The following is a 23,554-nucleotide window of genomic DNA, read 5'->3' as shown; positions in this document are numbered from 1 at the left end:
GTGTATGCCAAGGCTTTTCCCCTTCAGTTTCTGGGACATGTAGTACTCCGCGGACAGTGTATGCCAAGGCTTTTCCCCTTCAGTTTCTGGGACATGTAGTACTCCGCAGACAGTGTATGCCAAGGCTTTTCCCCTTCAGTTTCTGGGACATGTAGTACTCCGCAGACAGTGTATGCCAAGGCTTTTTCCCTTCAGTTTCTGGGACATGTATTACTCCGCAGACAGTGTATGCCAAGGCTTTTCCCCTTCAGTTTCTGGGACATGTAGTACTCCGCGGACAGTGTATGCCAAGGCTTTTTCCCTTCAGTTTCTGGGATATGTATTACTCCGCAGACAGTGTATGCCAAGGCTTTTCCCCTTCAGTTTCTGGGACATGTAGTACTCCGCAGACAGTGTATGCCAAGGCTTTTCCCCTTCAGTTTCTGGGACATGTAGCACTCCGCGGACAGTGTATGCCAAGGCTTTTTCCCTTCAGTTTCTGGGACATGTAGTACTCCGCGGACAGTGTATGCCAAGGCTTTTTCCCTTCAGTTTCTGGGTCATGTAGTACTCCGCAGTCAGTGTATGCCAAGGCTTTTCCCCTTCAGTTTCTGGGACATGCAGTACTCCGCAGACAGTGTATGCCAAGGCTTTTTCCCTTCAGTTTCTGGGTCATGTAGTACTCCGCAGACAGTGTATGCCAAGGCTTTTCCCCTTCAGTTTCTGGGACATGTAGTACTCCGCAGACAGTGTATGCCAAGGCTTTTCCCCTTCAGTTTCTGGGACATGTAGTACTCCGCGGACAGTGTATGCCAAGGCTTTTTCCCTTCAGTTTCTGGGACATGTAGTACTCCGCGGACAGTGTATGCCAAGGCTTTTTCCCTTCAGTTTCTGGGTCATGTAGTACTCCGCAGACAGTGTATGCCAAGGCTTTTCCCCTTCAGTTTCTGGGACATGTAGTACTCCGCGGGCAGTGTATGCCAAGGCTTTTTCCCTTTAGTTTCTGGGACATGTAGTACTCCGCAGACAGTGTATGCCAAGGCTTTTTCCCTTCAGTTTCTGGGACATGTAGTACTCCGCAGACAGTGTATGCCAAGGCTTTTTCCCTTCAGTTTCTGGGTCATGTAGTACTCCGCAGACAGTGTATGTCAAGGCTTTTCCCCTTCAGTTTCTGGGACATGTAGTTCTCCGCAGACAGTGTATGCCAAGGCTTTTCCCCTTCAGTTTCTGGGACATGTAGTACTCCGCAGATAGTGTATGCCAAGGCTTTTCCCCTTCAGTTTCTGGGACATGTAGTTCTCCGCAGACAGTGTATGCCAAGGCTTTTCCCCTTCAGTTTCTGGGACATGTAGTACTCCGCAGACAGTGTATGCCAAGGCTTTTCCCCTTCAGTTTCTGGGACATGTAGTACTCCGCAGACAGTGAATGCCAAGGCTTTTCCCCTTCAGTTTCTGGGACATGTAGTACTCCGCAGACAGTGTATGCGAAGGCTTTTCCCCTTCAGTTTCTGGGACATGTAGTTCTCCGCAGACAGTGTATGCCAAGGCTTTTCCCCTTCAGTTTCTGGGACATGTAGTACTCCGCAGACAGTGTATGTCAAGGCTTTTTCCCCCCTCAGTTTCTGGCACATGTAGTACTCCGCAGACAGTGTATGCCAAGGCTTTTCCCCTTCAGTTTCTGGGACATGTAGTTCTCCGCAGACAGTGTATGCCAAGGCTTTTCCCCTTCAGTTTCTGGGACATGTAGTACTCCGCAGATAGTGTATGTCAAGGCTTTTTCCCCCTCAGTTTCTGGGACATGTAGTACTCCACAGACAGTGTAAGCCAAGGCTTTTTCTCTTCAGTTTCTGGGACATGTAGTACTCCGCAGATAGTGTATGCCAAGGCTTTTTCCCCCTCAGTTTCTGGGACATGTAGTTCTCCGCAGACAGTGTATGCCAAGGCTTTTTCCCCCCTCAGTTTCTGGGACATGTAGTACTCCGCTGACAGTGTATGCCAAGGCTTTTTCCCCCTCAGTTTCTGGGACATGTAGTTCTCCGCAGACAGTGTATGCCAAGGCTTTTTCCCCCCTCAGTTTCTGGCACATGTAGTACTCCGCAGACAGTGTATGCCAAGGCTTTTCCCCTTCAGTTTCTGGGACATGTAGTTCTCCGCAGACAGTGTATGCCAAGGCTTTTCCCCTTCAGTTTCTGGGACATGTAGTTCTCCGCAGACAGTGTATGTCAAGGCTTTTTCCCCCTCAGTTTCTGGGACATGTAGTACTCCGCAGACAGTGTAAGCCAAGGCTTTTTCTCTTCAGTTTCTGGGACATGTAGTACTCCGCTGACAGTGTATGCCAAGGCTTTTTCCCCCTCAGTTTCTGGGACATGTAGTTCTCCGCAGACAGTGTATGCCAAGGCTTTTTCCCCCCTCAGTTTCTGGGACATGTAGTACTCCGCAGACAGTGTATGCCAAGGCTTTTTCCCCTCAGTTTCTGGGACATGTAGTACTCCACAGACAGTGTATGCCAAGGCTTTTTCCCCCTCAGTTTCTGGGACATGTAGTTCTCCGCAGACAGTGTATGCCAAGGCTTTTTCCCCCCTCAGGTTCTGGCACATGTAGTACTCCGCAGACAGTGTATGCCAAGGCTTTTCCCCTTCAGTTTCTGGGACATGTAGTTCTCCGCAGACAGTGTATGCCAAGGCTTTTCCCCTTCAGTTTCTGGGACATGTAGTACTCCGCAGATAGTGTATGTCAAGGCTTTTTCCCCCTCAGTTTCTGGGACATGTAGTACTCCGCAGACAGTGTAAGCCAAGGCTTTTTCTCTTCAGTTTCTGGGACATGTAGTACTCCGCTGACAGTGTATGCCAAGGCTTTTTCCCCCTCAGTTTCTGGGACATGTAGTACTCCGCAGATAGTGTATGTCAAGGCTTTTTCACCCTCAGTTTCTGGGACATGTAGTACTCCGCAGACAGTGTAAGCCAAGGTTTTTTCTCTTCAGTTTCTGGGACATGTAGTACTCCGCTGACAGTATATGCCAAGGCTTTTTCCCCCCTCAGTTTCTGGGACATGTAGTACTCCGCTGACGGTATATTCCAAGGCTTTTTCTCTTCAGTTTCTGGGACATGTAGTACTCCGCAGACAGTGTATGCCAAGGCTTTTCCCCTTCAGTTTCTGGGACATGTAGTTCTCCGCAGACAGTGTATGCCAAGGCTTTTCCCCTTCAGTTTCTGGGACATGTAGTACTCCGCAGACAGTGTAAGCCAAGGCTTTTCCCCTTCAGTTTCTGGGACATGTAGTTCTCCGCAGACAGTGTATGCCAAGGCTTTTCCCCTTCAGTTTCTGGGACATGTAGTACTCCGCAGATAGTGTATGTCAAGGCTTTTTCCCCCTCAGTTTCTGGGACATGTAGTACTCCGCAGACAGTGTAAGCCAAGGTTTTTTCTCTTCAGTTTCTGGGACATGTAGTACTCCGCTGACAGTGTATGCCAAGGCTTTTTCCCCCCTCAGTTTCTGGGACATGTAGTACTCCGCTGACGGTATATTCCAAGGCTTTTTCTCTTCAGTTTCTGGGACATGTAGTACTCCGCAGACAGTGTATGCCAAGGCTTTTCCCCTTCAGTTTCTGGGACATGTAGTTCTCCGCAGACAGTGTATGCCAAGGCTTTTCCCCTTCAGTTTCTGGGACATGTAGTTCTCCGCAGACAGTGTATGCCAAGGCTTTTCCCCTTCAGTTTCTGGGACATGTAGTACTCCGCAGATAGTGTATGTCAAGGCTTTTTCCCCCTCAGTTTCTGGGACATGTAGTACTCCGCAGACAGTGTAAGCCAAGGTTTTTTCTCTTCAGTTTCTGGGACATGTAGTACTCCGCTGACAGTGTATGCCAAGGCTTTTTCCCCCCTCAGTTTCTGGGACATCTAGTACTCCGCTGACGGTATATTCCAAGGCTTTTTCTCTTCAGTTTCTGGGACATGTATTACTCCGCAGACAGTGTATGCCAAGGCTTTTCCCCTTCAGTTTCTGGGACATGTAGTTCTCCGCAGACAGTGTATGCCAAGGCTTTTCCCCTTCAGTTTCTGGGACATGTAGTTCTCCGCAGACAGTGTATGCCAAGGCTTTTCCCCTTCAGTTTCTGGGACATGTAGTACTCCGCGGACAGTGTATGCCAAGGCTTTTTCCCCCCTCAGTTTCTGGGACATGTAGTACTCCGCAGACAGTGTATGCCAAGGCTTTTTCCCCCCTCAGTTTCTGGGACATGTAGTACTCCACAGACAGTGTATGTCAAGGCTTTTCCCCCTCAGTTTCTGGGACATGTAGTACTCCGCAGATAGTGTATGCCAAGGCTTTTTCCCCCCTCAGTTTCTGGGACATGTAGTACTCCGCGGACAGTGTATGCCAAGGCTTTTTCCCCCCTCAGTTTCTGGGACATGTAGTACTCCGCAGACAGTGTATGCCAAGGCTTTTTCCCCCCTCAGTTTCTGGGACATGTAGTACTCCGCAGACAGTGTATGCCAAGGCTTTTCCCCCTCAGTTTCTGGGACATGTAGTACTCCGCAGATAGTGTATGCCAAGGCTTTTTCCCCCCTCAGTTTCTGGGACATGTAGTACTCCGCGGACAGTGTATGCCAAGGCTTTTTCCCCCCTCAGTTTCTGGGACATGTAGTACTCCGCAGACAGTGTATGCCAAGGCTTTTTCCCCCCTCAGTTTCTGGGACATGTAGTACTCCACAGACAGTGTATGCCAAGGCTTTTCCCCTTCAGTTTCTGGGACATGTAGTACTCCGCAGACAGTGTATGCCAAGGCTTTTCCCCCTCAGTTTCTGAGACATGTAGTACTCCGCAGACAGTGTATGCCAAGGCTTTTTCCCCCTCAGTTACTGGGACATGTAGTACTCCGCAGATAGTGTAAGCCAAGGTTTTTTCTCTTCAGTTTCTGGGACATGTAGTACTCCGCTGACAGTGTATGCCAAGGCTTTTCCCCTTCAGTTTCTGGGACATGTAGTACTCCGCAGACAGTGTATGCCAAGGCTTTTCCCCTTCAGTTTCTGGGACATGTAGTACTCCACAGACAGTGTATGCCAAGGCTTTTCCCCTTCAGTTTCTGGGACATGTAGTACTCCACAGACAGTGTATGCCAAGGCTTTTCCCCTTCAGTTTCTGGGACATGTAGTTCTCCGCAGACAGTGTATGCCAAGGCTTTTCCCCTTCAGTTTCTGGGACATGTAGTACTCCACAGACAGTGTATGCCAAGGCTTTTCCCCTTCAGTTTCTGGGACATGTAGTTCTCCGCAGACAGTGTATGCCAAGGCTTTTCCCCTTCAGTTTCTGGGACATGTAGTACTCCGCAGACAGTGTAAGCCAAGGCTTTTCCCCTTCAGTTTCTGGGACATGTAGTTCTCCGCAGACAGTGTATGCCAAGGCTTTTCCCCTTCAGTTTCTGGGACATGTAGTACTCCGCAGATAGTGTATGTCAAGGCTTTTTCCCCCCTCAGTTTCTGGCACATGTAGTACTCCGCAGACAGTGTATGCCAAGGCTTTTCCCCTTCAGTTTCTGGGACATGTAGTACTCCGCGGACAGTGTATGCCAAGGCTTTTTCCCCCCTCAGTTTCTGGGACATGTAGTACTCCGCAGACAGTGTATGCCAAGGCTTTTTCCCCCTCAGTTTCTGGGACATGTAGTACTCCGCAGACAGTGTATGCCAAGGCTTTTTCCCCCTCAGTTTCTGGGACATGTAGTACTCCGCGGACAGTGTATGCCAAGGCTTTTTCCCCCCTCAGTTTCTGGCACATGTAGTACTCCGCAGACAGTGTATGCCAAGGCTTTTTCCCCCTCAGTTTCTGGGACATGTAGTACTCCGCAGATAGTGTATGTCAAGGCTTTTTCCCCCTCAGTTTCTGGGACATGTAGTACTCCGCAGACAGTGTAAGCCAAGGTTTTTTCTCCTCAGTTTCTGGGACATGTAGTACTCCGCAGACAGTGTATGCCAAGGCTTTTTCCCCCCTCAGTTTCTGGGACATGTAGTACTCCACAGACAGTGTATGCCAAGGCTTTTTCTCTTCAGTTTCTGGGACATGTAGTACTCCACAGACAGTGTATGTCAAGGCTTTTTCCCCCCTCAGTTTCTGGGACATGTAGTACTCCGCAGACAGTGTATGCCAAGGCTTTTTCTCTTCAGTTTCTGGGACATGTAGTACTCCGCAGATAGTGTATGCCAAGGCTTTTTCTCTTCAGTTTCTGGGACATGTAGTACTCCGCAGACAGTGTATGTCAAGGCTTTTTCCCCCCTCAGTTTCTGGGACATGTAGTACTCCACAGACAGTGTATGCCAAGGCTTTTCCCCTTCAGTTTCTGGGACATGTAGTACTCCGCAGATAGTGTATGTCAAGGCTTTTTCCCCCCTCAGTTTCTGGGACATGTAGTACTCCGCAGACAGTGTATGCCAAGGCTTTTTCCCCCCTCAGTTTCTGGGACATGTAGTACTCCGCAGACAGTGTATGCCAAGGCTTTTTCCCCCTCAGTTTCTGGGACATGTAGTACTCCGCAGATAGTGTATGTCAAGGCTTTTTCCCCCTCAGTTTCTGGGACATGTAGTACTCCGCAGACAGTGTAAGCCAAGGCTTTTTCTCTTCAGTTTCTGGGACATGTAGTACTCCGCTGACAGTGTATGCCAAGGCTTTTTCCCCCCTCAGTTTCTGGGACATGTAGTACTCCACAGACAGTGTATGCCAAGGCTTTTTCCCCCCTCAGTTTCTGGGACATGTAGTACTCCGCAGACAGTGTATGCCAAGGCTTTTTCCCCCTCAGTTTCTGGGACATGTAGTACTCCGCAGATAGTGTATGTCAAGGCTTTTTCCCCCTCAGTTTCTGGGACATGTAGTACTCCACAGACAGTGTATGCCAAGGCTTTTTCCCCCCTCAGTTTCTGGGACATGTAGTACTCCGGAGACAGTGTATGCCAAGGCTTTTTCTCTTCAGTTTCTGGGACATGTACTCCGCAGACAGTGTATGCCAAGGCTTTTTCTCTTCAGTTTCTGGGACATGTAGTACTCCGCTGACGGTATATTCCAAGGCTTTTTCTCTTCAGTTTCTGGGACATGTAGTACTCCGCAGACAGTGTATGTCAAGGCTTTTTCCCCCCTCAGTTTCTGGGACATGTAGTACTCCGCGGACAGTGTATGTCAAGGCTTTTTCCCCCCTCAGTTTCTGGGACATGTAGTACTCCGCGGACAGTGTATGCCAAGGCTTTTTCCCCCCTCAGTTTCTGGGACATGTAGTACTCCGCGGACAGTGTATGCCAAGGCTTTTTCCCCCCTCAGTTTCTGGGACATGTAGTACTCCGCGGACAGTGTATGCCAAGGCTTTTTCTCTTCAGTTTCTGGGACATGTAGTACTCCGCGGACAGTGTATGTCAAGGCTTTTTCCCCCCTCAGTTTCTGGGACATGTAGTACTCCGCAGACAGTGTAAGCCAAGGCTTTTTCTCTTCAGTTTCTGGGACATGTAGTACTCCGCAGACAGTGTAAGCCAAGGCTTTTTCTCTTCAGTTTCTGGGACATGTAGTACTCCGCAGACAGTGTATGCCAAGGCTTTTTCTCTTCAGTTTCTGGGACATGTAGTACTCCGCAGACAGTGTAAGCCAAGGCTTTTTCTCTTCAGTTTCTGGGACATGTAGTACTCCGCAGACAGTGTAAGCCAAGGCTTTTTCTCTTCAGTTTCTGGGACATGTAGTACTCCGCAGACAGTGTATGCCAAGGCTTTTTCTCTTCAGTTTCTGGGACATGTAGTACTCCGCAGACAGTGTAAGCCAAGGCTTTTTCTCTTCAGTTTCTGGGACATGTAGTACTCCGCAGACAGTGTAAGCCAAGGCTTTTTCTCTTCAGTTTCTGGGACATGTAGTACTCCACAGACAGTGTATGTCAAGGCTTTTTCCCTTCAGTTTCTGGGACATGTAGTACTCCGCAGACAGTGTATGCCAAGGCTTCCCCCCACAGTTTCTGGGACATGTAGTACTCCACTGACATTGTATGCTAAGGCTTTTTTCCCCCTTAACTTCTGGGACATGTAGTACTCCGCAGACAGTGTATGCCAAGGCTTTTTCTCTTCAGTTTCTGGGACATGTAGTACTCCGCAGACAGTGTATGCCAAGGCTTCCCCCCACAGTTTCTGGGACATGTAGTACTCCACTGACATTGTATGCTAAGGCTTTTTTCCCCCTTAACTTCTGGGACATGTAGTACTCCGCAGACAGTGTATGCCAAGGCTTTTTCTCTTCAGTTTCTGGGACATGTAGTACTCCGCAGACAGTGTATGCCAAGGCTTTTTCTCTTCAGTTTCTGGGACATGTAGTACTCCGCAGACAGTGTATGCCAAGGCTTTTTCTCTTCAGTTTCTGGGACATGTAGTACTCCGCAGACAGTGTAAGCCAAGGCTTTTTCTCTTCAGTTTCTGGGACATGTAGTACTCCGCAGACAGTGTATGCCAAGGCTTTTTCTCTTCAGTTTCTGGGACATGTAGTACTCCGCAGACAGTGTATGCCAAGGCTTTTTCTCTTCAGTTTCTGGGACATGTAGTACTCCGCAGACAGTGTATGCCAAGGCTTTTTCTCTTCAGTTTCTGGGACATGTAGTACTCCGCAGACAGTGTAAGCCAAGGCTTTTTCTCTTCAGTTTCTGGGACATGTAGTACTCCGCAGACAGTGTATGCCAAGGCTTCCCCCCACAGTTTCTGGGACATGTAGTACTCCACTGACATTGTATGCTAAGGCTTTTTTCCCCCTTAACTTCTGGGACATGTAGTACTCCGCAGACAGTGTATGCCAAGGCTTTTTCTCTTCAGTTTCTGGGACATGTAGTACTCCGCAGACAGTGTATGCCAAGGCTTTTTCTCTTCAGTTTCTGGGACATGTAGTACTCCGCAGACAGTGTATGCCAAGGCTTTTTCTCTTCAGTTTCTGGGACATGTAGTACTCCGCAGACAGTGTAAGCCAAGGCTTTTTCTCTTCAGTTTCTGGGACATGTAGTACTCCACAGACAGTGTATGTCAAGGCTTTTTCCCTTCAGTTTCTGGGACATGTAGTACTCCGCAGACAGTGTATGCCAAGGCTTCCCCCCACAGTTTCTGGGACATGTAGTACTCCACTGACATTGTATGCTAAGGCTTTTTTCCCCCTTAACTTCTGGGACATGTAGTACTCCGCAGACAGTGTATGCCAAGGCTTTTTCCCTTCAGTTTCTGGGACATGTAGTACTCCGCGGACAGTGTATGCCAAGGCTTTTTCCCTTCAGTTTCTGGGACATGTAGTACTCCGCTGACAGTGTATGCCAAGGCTTTTTTCCCCCTCAATTTCTGGGACATGTAGTACCATGTTGATCCACGTGACTGTCAGCCATATTTAATTTATTTGCCACCCACCTTTTTCCCTTTTTACTGACAGTCAGGAGGAAAGCCCTATATATTTTGTTCAGCCTGAGCTGCTGTTGCATTAATCTATCTTATGGCAGAACTGATGAAAAAAAAAGAATCATTTTTGATATTATGCTTTACACTGCAGCTCTGCTTCACATTGGCAGCCATGTTGAAAGAAAATACTCACACGATTTATTTGCAGCTAGGCTCTAATAACTGTAAACTGCAAACCACCAAGTGAGGAAAAAATTAGATCATCAAGTATGGTCAGACATATATGGCGCCCGACAGACCGGAATAAAGAGGGGGTCCTGCTGTAGAAAACCAGTGATGCAAATATTTATAAATCCTCTTTTTCCAAACAGTTGATAACTGAGTACATGTCACATGGAAGACATGAGTAAGCGGTTCTGTCTTACAGATGAGACTCACATGGCAGGATATTGGGGTATCTGTTGTTTTCCTTGTTTTCTTCCCTATTGGCCACTTCAAAGGTTCCTTGGAAATTCCCAGACTGTAAGGACTGTAGAAAAAACAAAAACAAAACTAATTATTCTTGTGACTGTTACAGTCTGACATCTTTGCTATATAATCGAGCTGCACCACACATTATTTATTCCCACTCCACCAGCTGTTCTCCCATTTAGGCCTCATCACAATAGAGAAAAACAGACCAATTATTTTGATCAGAATTTGGTCTTAGTGTATTAATTTTTTTTGCACATGGAAAGAAAAAGAAAGGTTTTTCCACCTTCTCCATTCAATTGGACCACATTCAGATGGCATCCGAGTGCGGTTCGAACTTTTCACGGACCTGTAGACCTTGCATTGTCTATTTTGACCCGATTTTTGGATCAAAAATCAAAACATATTTCCATGATTGGTGGATATTGATCCAAGTGTCAGATCAAGCTCGGCAATGGATGTCTATTGGTCAGTGAAAAAAAAATTGGACTGCACTCGGATGCCAGCTGTGTGATCTCTGTTTTTCACTGACTAATAGATAAGAGAAGGTGGAAAAATGTATTTTTCTTCTAATCAGTGAAAAAAAAAAAAAAACTCTGGTCACACTCAGATGAAAGTCGGTCTGTTGTACTCATACTGTATGTGATAAAACCTGACGTTTGACTGAGCCCTAAGGATGCGTGGAGCGGAGATGTGAATGCTCCACCTCCGCTCTATTCGGACGCAGCCCCTTTCTTGGATTCAGTGGTCAGACCCCAACAATTGGGAAGTTATTCCCTGTCCTATGGAAAGGGGGGGGACGTCTAATTTCGGTACATACCCCTTAAGTCGCAGCCCATAAATGGTCTCTCACATGCAAAATACATCACCTCGAAAATTACCATAACCAAAAACTACTGATATTTATGCGAATATAGCACGTGTGGAAAGCCTGTAGCACAATGCATGGGGCTATGGTACACCTGGCTGGGGGCTGCTAGTTGATCTGCAGGAAAATGAAGGGGAAATTAAAACTTACTTTAGCCCTGCATGTCATTGTGAAGGGAAAAAAAAGGAAATCTAATTCGAGGAGATCTGCTGTGATTGGCGATCTTCCAGCACAGACACTAAAGCGAAATGTCCGTGTCCTCCCCATAGACTCACATTGTACTCCTCTCTAAAGAGCTTCCCGTCATCCGCCGACCGGATCCGCACCTCCTCTTCTAAGTGATCCACTGGAATCGGGAAGTATTTCTTCACCACGGTGGGTGAGCTGCTCAGCAACATCACCCTCTGCTGCTCTGTTAAGTCGAAAAACAAAATTATATTCATTTATGACCTTACAAGGCAATAAAAAAAGGAAAAAAAAAAATTGTAAATAATAATTCACAAAACAATCGTCAACTTTTTCCCACAGTCTAACGCTTTGCTTATGCCTCCATTTTCCTTCCCAGTCTCAGGTCACTCGCCCACTAACATACAACGCTGTCCTGACTAACAGAAACAAATCATGAGTGGCCACTGCCTCCGACGGAAGCTGCAAACACTCTGTGCTGCTCTACCCTCATACCACCGAACACCCGCAGCGGCGCGCCACACATCCGAACACCCAGAACAAGAGATAGGGGCACCACCGTCTATGTATAGCACAGTAGGATCCAACCAAGCCCATTCAGAGAACAATACAGAAACAAAAAAAGGGGATGGGCTATGCAAGGGGGATCACCACAGACAAATGGTTGGCGTTTAAATAGACAGTTTTTTTATTTAAATTTAGACATGTATAAACCACACAAAAGATAAAAACATAAAAAAGTCACACATGTGACTTGACAAACATCCGAACACCCGCAGCGGCACGCCACACATCCGAACAGCCGCAGCGGCACGCCACACATCCGAACACCCGCAGCGGCACGCCACACATCCGAACACCCGCAGCGGCGCGCCACACATCCGAACACCCGCAGCGGCGCGCCACACATCCGAACACCCGCAGCGGCACGCCACACATCCGAACACCCGCAGCGGCGCGCCACACATCCGAACACCCGCAGCGGCGCGCCACACATCCGAACACCCGCAGCGGCACGCCACACATCCGAACACCCGCAGCGGCACGCCACACATCCGAACACCGGCAGCGGCACGCCACACATCCGAACACCCGCAGCGGCACGCCACACATCCGAACACCCGCAGCGGCGCGCCACACATCCGAACACCCGCAGCGGCGCGCCACACATCCGAACACCCGCAGCGGCACGCCACATATCTGAACACCCCCTCATCCCAGCATGTGGCCTGCAGCTGTAGTGTCGGTGGTGGGGTGCCGAGCTGGGGGGGGTGGTCCTACTTTTATACCGCGCAGAGATGACAACAGAGACACGATGGAGGCAGATTCTGGGTGCAACAGGTCCAAGTTTATTTCTTCACTTGCCGTCCGACTGACGGCACACCTCGCGGCCCTCCGTTTCCAGAGCCGCTTCTCACACCGTACACTGAAGACGTGTCTGCACACACCGTCCCCTCCTTTACTGTCGACGCTCCTGACAGTTCCGTCACTGTGGCCGCCTTAGGCCCATTAACCAACAGCGCTTCTACTGCTCAGTCGTCGTGTCACATACGGTGTCTTACACCCAGTACCTCGTCTCAACTGCGGTCCTTTCCTGTCAGGACCACCCCCCTGACGTCCTCTCTCCTCAGTCCCCCTGGTCTGGATTCTCCTCAGAGTGCACAGACTGTCGTAGTCCTCCTGTCACTTGAGCTCCCCCTGGGGACTGGAATCTTCTGGAACCCTCCCTCAGAATTTATAGCTCACCCGGTTCCTTGAAACTGTCACTCCAACTGTCACCTCGCCCCTCATGACCAACGGTTTCTAAAGCCCTAAGCTGCTGTAAAGTCCTTCGCTCACACTCCACCCTGCCATCTAATGGTCATCCCAAGGTACTGCACGTCCACTACACTTTCCTAGTTGTTTCCCCACTGTAATCACTGACTCCTACCTACACTGTGCAAACCTATCTTTCTTCACTCTGACTAGTCCGTCCGTCCGTCAGGTCACCTTCCCTACACTCCACCTTCCTTTGTCCATTGTCGTCCTCGACAATCGTCATCCCTGCATTCGTCGTTCTGAATCTACACCTACATTCTGTTGTCGGACCAGAAGTTGAGCCAAACCCACTATCTGCGGGGGCCGAACCATACTGGGAGCACTATGCTCTGAGCAGCCTACTGCTACTCACCAGCGCGCACGCCACATGACAACGTCTTTCAAATTGGGCAAGGTACACCCGTATTCTCTCTACGGCGTGTATCTTTCCACTACTCTCCCCTACTGTTACCTTTCACTATCCGGTACGCCATGATCGAGGCCACTCACCTACCAGATCATTGCCGGCGCCCGCCTTTCCTTCTTCAGGGGTGTCCGTGGTGTTGGGGACCTGACCTAGGACGGCTGTCTTTCTCACGTCTTCCAACTCATTTTCCTTCTTTCAATTACATGTCATGGTCGGCGTCCCGGTCTCCCAGACCTCCTCAACTCTTAGATCCCTACCGGATCTCACACTTTCCTTTGGTCCCGCAGACCTTCCCTTACCCGGACCTGTTGCATTTTACTTTGCATATTATACATCATACAACTTTATAATAGCACAAGTACCCCATTTTTTTATAATTTTTTTTTTTTCCGTTTTCTTTTGCTCATTTTAAAACCAACATATAACAACATAACATTGCATGTCTTCTTTCTCCCCCCTTCCTTGGACATGGACACTCCCTCTCTTCTAAGTATCCCCGCTCTGTCAGTCTAACAAGTAAACACAAACTATCCTGTAAGAGGAACATAGAAAAACAGACATAAAAATCACAGATAAACATTTCTTTTTTTTTTTTAAAAGCTGACCGCGAACTGTCCTTTTGACCTGCACAACGGTGCAACGAACTCCTGACAGTTCAATCCTCCTTTCGGTGGTCAGTAGTATGGGACCCCACAACCGTGGAGCTCCCAGGATGCAAGAAGTGTCCCTTTCTGCAAGATAGTATAAACGAGCCGTCCCGGGGGTCGTGCAGCCGCCATGCCAGCCTCTCCCCTCTCATGGAGCAGGTTCCAGACTTCCTGCCCCCTGGCCCTCTTCTTCTCTATAACTCCTGCGACCCAAACAGAGGGTCCGGCATGAGCCCTGGAGTCCGGTGGGCGGGACTTAACCGAGGAAGGACGTGGATCAGAGGCGGCCGATGATTCCTGCGGCTCAACAGCCGCTGGGGCCAGGTGGCAAATGGGGACAACCGGGTCCTTGGAGGCTGGAATCACAAGGCCCACTAAGTCGGCCGCAGTCGACTTCAGCAGCGGCATAACCGCGGCCTCAGGACAGGCCGCATCCACTACTTCCAATGGAGCCGGAGTAACGGCCGGTTCCAACGACGCAGCTGCTATTAGCAGGGGGAACGCAGCAGCGTCTTCTTTGGATGACTTCCGCACTGGCGGCTCCAGGCGGGGTACCTCAGGGACTTGAGCAGGGGCCTCGCACAACTCTGCATACACCACTGGGCCCGATGTACCCAGGCCTTCCGATGCGCAGGGGGCAGCGTGCTGCGGCGGAATGATGAGGGCCGCTGGCGGAGGCACTGGTGGTGCCGGGGGTACTCTCACCTTCCCCGGCGCTGCGGCCTCCATCACATCAATACGCGGCTTCACCCGCAGCCTCCGTCCCTCGCTCCACTGTCCCGCAGGTCTTTCCCCCAAACTCGGGGGCTCCGCTGAGAAGTCCTCTGCTGGTATTGGTGGCGGCCGTTCTCGCTGACTCCGCTCAGGCTCCGCTCCCCAGCTCAGCATCCCGCTGCTCTCCCGTGGCTCTGAGGGCGACTTCTGGCACAGCTCCATCCCCTGCCGCCACTGCCACTCTAGGCGGCCGATGCCCCGACACCTGCAGAGTCTCATACCGTCCGTTGGGCAGCACTCGAATGGCATCAGACAGCCGCAGCCAAGTTTTTCTTCTGTGCCACTCCCTCTGTGAGGTGAGGTGTCGGCAGGCCTCTCCACCCTCCTGTCAGGGTCCAATATATGGAAGCGTCGATCTCCAGGCACATACTGCTTCCTTTTGGGATACGTTGGAGGGGGTCCCAGTCCATTCAACATGACTGCAAACACCCGGACCTCTCCTCTGCGCTGAAGCAACACCGCCATACTGCACAGTACCTGGTACCGCCCCGGATCCTCTGCTGGCCACACAGATCCGCCACAGCGCTTCCCATTTGTATTCCACAGGTAGGTCATTTGTAATCCACAGGTAATTGTAATCCAAAGAGTAGTCCAAGTCCTTTTCCAGTCTTTGAGGCAGGCCTGCCGCAGAAGATGGGGTATTAGCGGCGGCGATCCTGCCGACTACGCCAAATGTAGTGTCGGTGGTGGGGTGCCGAGCTGGGGGGGGTGGTCCTACTTTTATACCGCGCAGAGATGACAACAGAGACACGATGGAGGCAGATTCTGGGTGCAACAGGTCCAAGTTTATTTCTTCACTTGCCGTCCGACTGACGGCACACCTCGCGGCCCTCCGTTTCCAGAGCCGCTTCTCACACCGTACACTGAAGACGTGTCTGCACACACCGTCCCCTCCTTTACTGTCGACGCTCCTGACAGTTCCGTCACTGTGGCCGCCTTAGGCCCATTAACCAACAGCGCTTCTACTGCTCAGTCGTCGTGTCACATACGGTGTCTTACACCCAGTACCTCGTCTCAACTGCGGTCCTTTCCTGTCAGGACCACCCCCCTGACGTCCTCTCTCCTCAGTCCCCCTGGTCTGGATTCTCCTCAGAGTGCACAGACTGTCGTAGTCCTCCTGTCACTTGAGCTCCCCCTGGGGACTGGAATCTTCTGGAACCCTCCCTCAGAATTTATAGCTCACCCGGTTCCTTGAAACTGTCACTCCAACTGTCACCTCGCCCCCCATGACCAACGGTTTCTAAAGCCCTAAGCTGCTGTAAAGTCCTTCGCTCACACTCCACCCTGCCATCTAATGGTCATCCCAAGGTACTGCACGTCCACTACACTTTCCTAGTTGTTTCCCCACTGTAATCACTGACTCCTACCTACACTGTGCAAACCTATCTTTCTTCACTCTGACTAGTCCGTCCGTCCGTCAGGTCACCTTCCCTACACAGCAACGCTCCACGCTTGCCTACTCCAGCAGCGACCCTGGGACCCTGCCTCACCGCGGCCAGTAAGGTATATCTGCATTATAAGACACCCCCCCATTTTCCCCAAAAATTTGGGAGAAAAAAAGTGCGTCTTATAATCCGAAAAATATGGTAATTAGTCTGTTTCCCTTCGACTCCTCCACGCGACCGTAAAAATCGGACGAGTGCTATCCGTCGTCTGGACGGATACACTCGTCCCCATGTTTTCTTTCAGGCCATGCACATGTCCAACTAAAAAAAATCACAGCGATCACAAGTTGCATCCAATTAAAGACTGCACTCGGTCATTCATGTCTATAAAAAAAATTGAATAGAATAGAATTGATTGATAGAATGGAGAAGATGGAGACATTTTTTTTCTCCATATTCGAGAAAATCAGATCACACACTGACTAAACTCTGATCAGAGTGTGATTAGACCAATTTTCTCGGATGAGAGAACAACGGTCGTGTGATCCTAGCCTGTGTGTGTCAGCACATAGTGACTGTTCAAACCAAGCACAGATGATCGGTGCACCCGCGGTGTGGATGAGCAATTTGTACACCGTCCAACCTACTTGTTCTCCATCTATCACCGCCTTTATCTTCTTTGATTGACAGCTCTGGCGTTACAGAAGCCAGAGAAAGGCGGAGATTAATGGAGATCATCTAGGTGGGAAGGTGAACTGAACTACTTGACCACGCCATGATGCACCGACCTCCTTTGCTAGGTTTGAACAGTCATAATTTGCCCCCCAAACAGGAAAAACTAACAATAAGATAGGAGACGAAGGCTTTATCTGGTTCAGAAAGCCACATTCCACGCTCACAGAGCGGTTGTGTGAGCTGTGACCCTCGTGTAGTGAGTTTTGGTTTTACTCCAGAATATGTGTCCATCCAGGCAGTCAGAATCGAAGGAATTCACTCAAGGTTTGTTTATCAGCAATGCTGGGAGCGGGCTTGCACAAAATTCCATGTTAAAATTCCTTTTTTATTGAAAAAAGAAAAAAAAAAGTGACTCAGCGAGTGCTGACATGGCCTGCAGAGCGTCCAGAAGACAGGCGAGGAGCGGAACGCTGAAATGTTCTAGAAGCGGGATCAGCTCCGGTTCTACTGCAGATTTTACCCACCGGTTATTAATATTGGATTGTAGATTGTACACAGTCATATAAAAGCTATATAATACCACCATGCAGTGCCAAGTCAATACAACTTATACAATAACTCTATATAGTGATGTAACTATACTGTCATATAAAGGCTGTATAATACCACCATGTAGTGTCAAGAAAATGCAACCTACACATTACATCTATATAGTGATGTGACTGTACTGTCATATAAAGGCTGTATAATACCACCATATAGTACCAAGTCAATACAACCTACAAAATACCTGTATATAGTGATGTGACTATGCAGTCATATAAAGGCCTTTTAATGCCACAGTATAGTGCCAAGTTAATAAAACCTACACAATACTCCCTCTAAATAACGCTGTGACTTCACTGTCATATAAAGGCTGTATAATACCACCATGTAGTGCCAAGTCAATACTTCTATAAACAACCCACATAATACCTCAAATAATATGCAGCATCATAATATAGAAGGATCCAAAATGCTGCCTATATATCACAAATAATACTGCAACTTAAAGCCCAAAGAATGCTGCTGTCACGGGTTTACCGCGACAGAGAGGAGTCAGAAGGCTGCAACGTCTGATTTCTCATACTCCTGCACTAATTAGAAGCACTTTACCTTCATACTATACAGTGAAGGTTTCTTTTAGCAGTGCAGGGGTTAATCTGCTCAGTTGACAGTTCCTGGAAACTTCCCTGCATTAAGGCTCTCAGCTGTGCACTGTTAGCCACTCCCATCTCCTATATAATCTGGGCCCTGGCTAGCACTCATTGTCAGAGTTAGCTTTTACTGCATGACTGAAGGTTGTTGGTGGTTGTTATATGATAAGGTGGTTGGTGGATTTATCTGTGACTGTTGCTAGGAGTGTGTGACAATTCCCTTTCTTCTCCTACTTTAGTTTAACCCCATCCTCCACTCCCTGGTGCATTTGACTGAGGTCTGTGTAAGTATATTTGTATGATTGGTATTTTTCGTTATCCTTGTATTACCTAATTAGTCTAGTTGGTGTATTACGATACACTACTACTCCTCTCTTCCCTGAATGGTGGAAGGGCACAGACTGAGGGTGGATTCAGGAGCTAAGGCTAGGTAAGTGGCCTCGGCATCTTCACCATTAGAAGTAATCCGGGGAACAGGGCGCCCCTAGCTTTAGGGACATGGAAGGAGCCCCTGGTCCCGGTACACCCAACAACAGAGTCGTGACAGCTGTCATATGCCACAAAAACACTGGTTCATTTAGGTTTTTCCTGTGGTTCTCTTGCTTAGTGTCCCCAAGAAATTGGGGGCACTGGGCAATTGCCAAGAATTCCACCCCCTAGTTAATGAATGTAGATGTTACAGAGAAGTGGTCTCGTACATGGGACCCACAGCTATGAGTCAGAGAGGAAAGATCCTAACAGCTCTCCCCTTTGTAGACCCAGCTTGGTCATCCAGGTGAATGGCCACCATCTACTTCCCAAGTAAGGCCAGACATGGCTCCCTGCAGCGATAAGAGCTGATCATCAGTTTTTGAAGTTGTATTCACGATAGTCAAGTAAAATACATCAGTTAAAAATGTGAAAGACAACTAGATACCGGTAAATATCGTGGTACCATTTCGTAATGGTGCTGAAAAGCATATAATAATTCTTTTACTTTCCCCTACTGTTCTATTGAAGTTTATATTTTCCTATGTTGCTGTGGATCAACTTGATGTTCTTCAGTTTTTCTCTGCAGGTTTCTGCTTGTCACTTTTGGCATTTTATACTTTCCTCTACTGGAATCTATTCATGCTTCTGCCCTTGTGCTATATTCCAGGCGAGGAGACGACCATCTGGCTAGAAATGTTCTTGGTGAAGAGTCATTGACCTTTATGGGGTACAGATGTGCACTATGAAGAAGTTGCAGACCATGCATGTCCAGTGCCAGACATCTGCTCTCCACAATAGACGGGGATCTAACCCGGGGCATTAGTAACCCAATGCTTTATCGACCAATGGACTGTGAATTTTGTTTTTGCAACCACTGACTAAAATAGGTGGCATAGCCATTAGTGACAGTTTGAGATAAACAGCTGACAAGACATCCACAGCAAAACTTCCAGGGATTTTGGTAGTTATACTCGACTTTCCAGCTTTTATTTATTTATTTTTTTTAAAAAGCGACCCACCGGAAAAGTAAGGAAGACGAGAGAAGACAAAATGGTGGCAAAATAAGTTTGGGCCATTAAAATATATTCTAAAGGGGCTGACCCCCAAAACGGGACCAGGAAACTGAAGACTACAAGGGCATCTAGGCTCTATGATAGTTGGATTGTGTAGCCATGTTGGTAGCCACCCATACCATCGATTGAGGTCCCCACTATAGCTTCCATAAGAATTGTCACTCTCCTTTCCACTGTATGAAAATACTTCCGTGCCATAGAACGTAATGGCGTATGCTGGCGCATGCGCAATAATGATTTTATGCTTTGCCCACAGTTGGGCAAAGCATACTGCGCATGAGCGAGAGGCCATTTCAATGCGCACAGGCGGCAACTCTACGGGATCTATGATATTCACTGATCACAATACGTACAGAAAGCCGAGGGGGGAGGGAGAATAAGCCCCGCCCATCGGACCGGACCGCGGAGATTTACATACACCGCAGGAGAGCTAAAAACTTTATTTATCCAAGATGGGGAGTCAGGGGGTTCAAAAGTACTGCTATAATGCTTATGTGACACTAAATTGAAAGATATATCTTTACATCATATCACAAAATATGGGTGACAGATTCCCTTTAAATGATTCCTTATATAATTCTTTTTTGAAGGAACTTTTTGGGGCCTTTTTATGTGATCATAACTTTATTTTTCAATGTGATCATAATCATTTATATTTTCCCTTTCCCTTGGTCCGCTGTTCATATTATTGAATATACACTTTTAGATCTTTTTTATATACTGTATATATTTTTGCTTATAATTTTTTTTGCATTATTTCATGTATATTCCTAGTCCGGGCACATGTTTTAATATAGTACTACCGTTTGCCATTTTTTGATTAAGGCAATTTTATTTGAGCATCTATTAGTCCGGTATTTCCTTTAGTCCACTGATTTGGGTATTTTTACTTGGTTCGGATGACATCTGAGTGTGGTCTGATTTTCACGGACTATCAGAAAGGAGAAGGTGAAGAATTATTTTTTTTTTCATTTCTGAAAAAAATGGACGACACTCGGTCCTCGGACCACACTCTGTTCAATCTCTGATCAAAGTCTGATCAGAACAATCGGTCCATTTTTCGCATACGTGGGAAATAATCTGACATATGAATGAGCCTTGGGGATGTTTATATTTGCAATCGATCCTACCAACACCTTTAAACTTTTAGGATCAGGAGCGGCTTATCTGACAGAAATGGGTTTGGTCCCATCCAGAGAAAGGTCACCTTGTCATGGCTGGTGGGCACACACTAACTGGCCAATTTGTGTGCTAAACATCTTCATTTTATAAATAGTCTACACTGCAGTAATGCACTTAAAATTTGACATATTCGATGTTTTCATTTATCTTTGCACATACAGTGGTGCTGCTGTATTCTTGGGGTTACATATATACATGCATTAATCCATCTCTGGACGTCTAGGCTCTATGAGCTAAAATAGTTCTACGCCCTGTACAGACCCAGGAATGACTCAGAAGTGAAACAGATGATATGGCGACATCTTATTAAACTACAGATTACAGTTTACAAGTCATTATCACAAGCTTCTGAACATTCTAATGTTCTCGCTCAGAACAGTAATTACAAAAACAGGAAGCGCCACACACAGGCAACGCTAACAACTCTGAGACAGATGAGAGTCATTATTTCACCCAAATGTCACAAGATTTCTTCTTCTCCCGTCATTTTATTGCAATTCGTATTACGATAACATTCCCCATGTGCATTCCTTCCTACGTCATCAGAGTCCTAGTAGTCAACATTAGGGCGCACACTGATTTCAGGTGTCTTAAAATGGAATCTGTCATCAAAAAATGACCCATTGTTTAAATCAGTTTTTCGTGTTTATTATATACTTTTTTTTGTTTTTGGCATTGATTTTTTATGCCATATTATATTTAGTAAAAAAAAAAAAAAATAAAAAAGTAGAAAACCAGCAATTTTGACAAAATGTCATCTTCTCCAACCTATGCCCTGCCAACCCCTGATACTTTCGGGATCTTTTTGGTTTAGGTTTGTCTCCAAGTTGTCTTCCAAACACCGACCCAGCTTGTCTCCTGACCTTTATCTTGTCTGCTGCCTGTCCTGACCTTGCTTGACTACTGTTCTGAGTGAAATCTTCCTGGCTTGGACTCAGCCGCTAACTCGTGCATGTTTCTCACCTTGGCCCCATGTTTTGAATACCATTATCTGTCACTGTCAGCCATTAATGGCTCATGCAAATGACCGCGTTTTGGGTCCTAGTGCGATCCGCCAAAACATTGGGACCAATGTTATTCTATGGGGTCGGGCAAATGTTCGATTTTTTTTCCTCAGATAGAGGAAAGAAAAAAACGCAGCATGCATGATTATCATCCAATATTCCGATCGCATTCGGCCATGAAAGTCAGCGAGTGCATGGAAAAAAAAAAAAAATCGGACTGTACTTGGATGACATCCGAGTGCTGTGCGATTTTCACGGACTGACAGAATGGGGAAGATCGAGACTTACATCTTCTCTACATCCTAGAAAATCGGATCATACTGTGATCAAACGCTGATCAGAGTATGATTAGCATAATCGCCCCGATTCTCTAAGGGCTCCTACATACGTCCGTACAATCTGACCGAGTGTGATGCGAGAAATCATCAAATTGCACATGGACCTATGTTAGCCAATGAGTTCGTGTTGACGTCTGATTCTTCCTCAGAGTCTGCCCGAGGAAAAAATACATCCATGCCCGAGTTTGATCCGGATCGCATTTGGCCATGCAAGTCAATGAGTGCATAGAAGGTATCAGACTGCGCTTGGATGACATCTGAATGCAGTCTGATTTTCACACACTGACAGAATGGAGAAGATGGAGACATCTGAGGAAACACTTAGCTAACCTAAATGAATTCAAGTCTCCAGGTCCAGATGAATTACACCCCAGAGGACTGAAGGAGATAGCAGAAGAAATTTTTGAACCCCTCTCCATAATCTTTGAAAATTCTTGGAGAACAGGAGAAGTCCCAGAAGACTGGAGAAGAGCAAATGTTGTTCCTATCTTCAAAAATGGGAAGAAAGTGGACCCAGGCAACTATAGGCCGGTGAGTCTGACTTCTACACCAGGAACGATCTTTGAACACATTATTAAACAATATGTATGTCAGTACCTGGATAAGAATGTAGTGATTAAACAGAGTCAGCATGGGTTTGTAACTAGTAAGTCATGTCAGACCAACTTAATTTCCTTCTATGATGGAATCACTGATTGGGTGGATCAGGGAAATGCTGTAGATATAAGGTAAGGGAGAAAACAAGGGGAACTGCTACCTTGGATCTAATCCTTATAAACAGGGAGGAAATGGTTGAGGAGGTAAAAGTGGCTGGGACCCTAGGAGGTAGCGACCATGCTATTTTAGAATTTTGGATTACTAGAGGTGGAAGACCTGTGAAGACTCAGACGTCAAGGTTAGATTTCAGAAAGGCAGATTTTAAGGGATTCAGAAAGAGAATTGGAGGGATCCAATGGCTGGATATCCTTAAAGACAAAAATGTCCAGGAAGGATGGGAAATCTTGAAAAATGAAATTCTCAAAGCACAGTTGTTAACAATTCCGAAAAGAGGGAAGAATAGGAAGCATTTAAGGAAACCAGGATGGATGAACACAGAACTTAAGCACATGCTAAAAAGGAAGAAAAAAATGTTTATAAAATGGAAAGAGGGAGGCATATCTAAAGAAGAATATAATGCTGTCTGCAGAACCTGCAGGGCACAAATCAGATTAGCTAAAGCTGAAAATGAACTGAGGCTTGCAAGAGATGTCAAAAGCAATAATAAAGGATTTTGGGGATATGTCAAAAGTAAAAGAAAAGTCAAAGATGATATAGGATTTTTACAGGATGAAAATGATGAAATGGTAAGACAGGATGTTGAGAAGGCTGAACTTTTAAATTCCTATTTTGCATCTGTTTTCTCTCAGAAAGGAAATGCAACATCAACTGTTATTCACTGTCCTATTAAGGGAATAGAAGAATCCAGGATATCTATAAACAGAAAGATAGTGAGGAAACACTTAGCTAACCTAAATGAATTCAAGTCTCCAGGTCCAGATGAATTACACCCCAGAGTACTGAAGGAGATAGCAGAAGAAATTTTTGAACCCCTCTCCATAATCTTTGAAAATTCTTGGAGAACAGGAGAAGTGCCAGAAGACTGGAGAAGAGCAAATGTTGTTCCTATCTTCAAAAAGGGGAAGAAGGTGGACCCAGGCAACTATAG

The 23,554-nt window shown here is 47.2% G+C and overlaps 1 protein-coding gene across 3 annotated transcripts in view; it reads right to left on the bottom strand.

Moving 5' to 3' along the window:
- Positions 1-23,554, bottom strand: part of PTPRE (protein tyrosine phosphatase receptor type E) — a 228,061-nt gene that overhangs the window by 59,416 nt on the left and 145,091 nt on the right. For all 3 annotated transcript variants that reach the window (XM_073546345.1, XM_073546346.1, XM_073546344.1), the window contains exons 5-6: positions 10,970-11,106; positions 9,794-9,884 (exon numbers count right to left, since the gene is read on the bottom strand). In XM_073546345.1, coding sequence (XP_073402446.1) covers positions 9,794-9,884; positions 10,970-11,106 — 228 coding nt within the window. The remainder of the gene's footprint in view (positions 1-9,793; positions 9,885-10,969; positions 11,107-23,554) is intronic.

Source organism: Dendrobates tinctorius, unplaced genomic scaffold (genome assembly GCF_039654945.1).
Source record: "Dendrobates tinctorius isolate UK_male_01 unplaced genomic scaffold, ASM3965494v1 ptg000147l, whole genome shotgun sequence".
Taxonomy (NCBI): domain Eukaryota; kingdom Metazoa; phylum Chordata; class Amphibia; order Anura; family Dendrobatidae; genus Dendrobates; species Dendrobates tinctorius.
The sequence above is the reverse complement of the archived record's forward strand: the minus strand, read 5'-3'. Positions and strand labels throughout refer to the sequence as shown.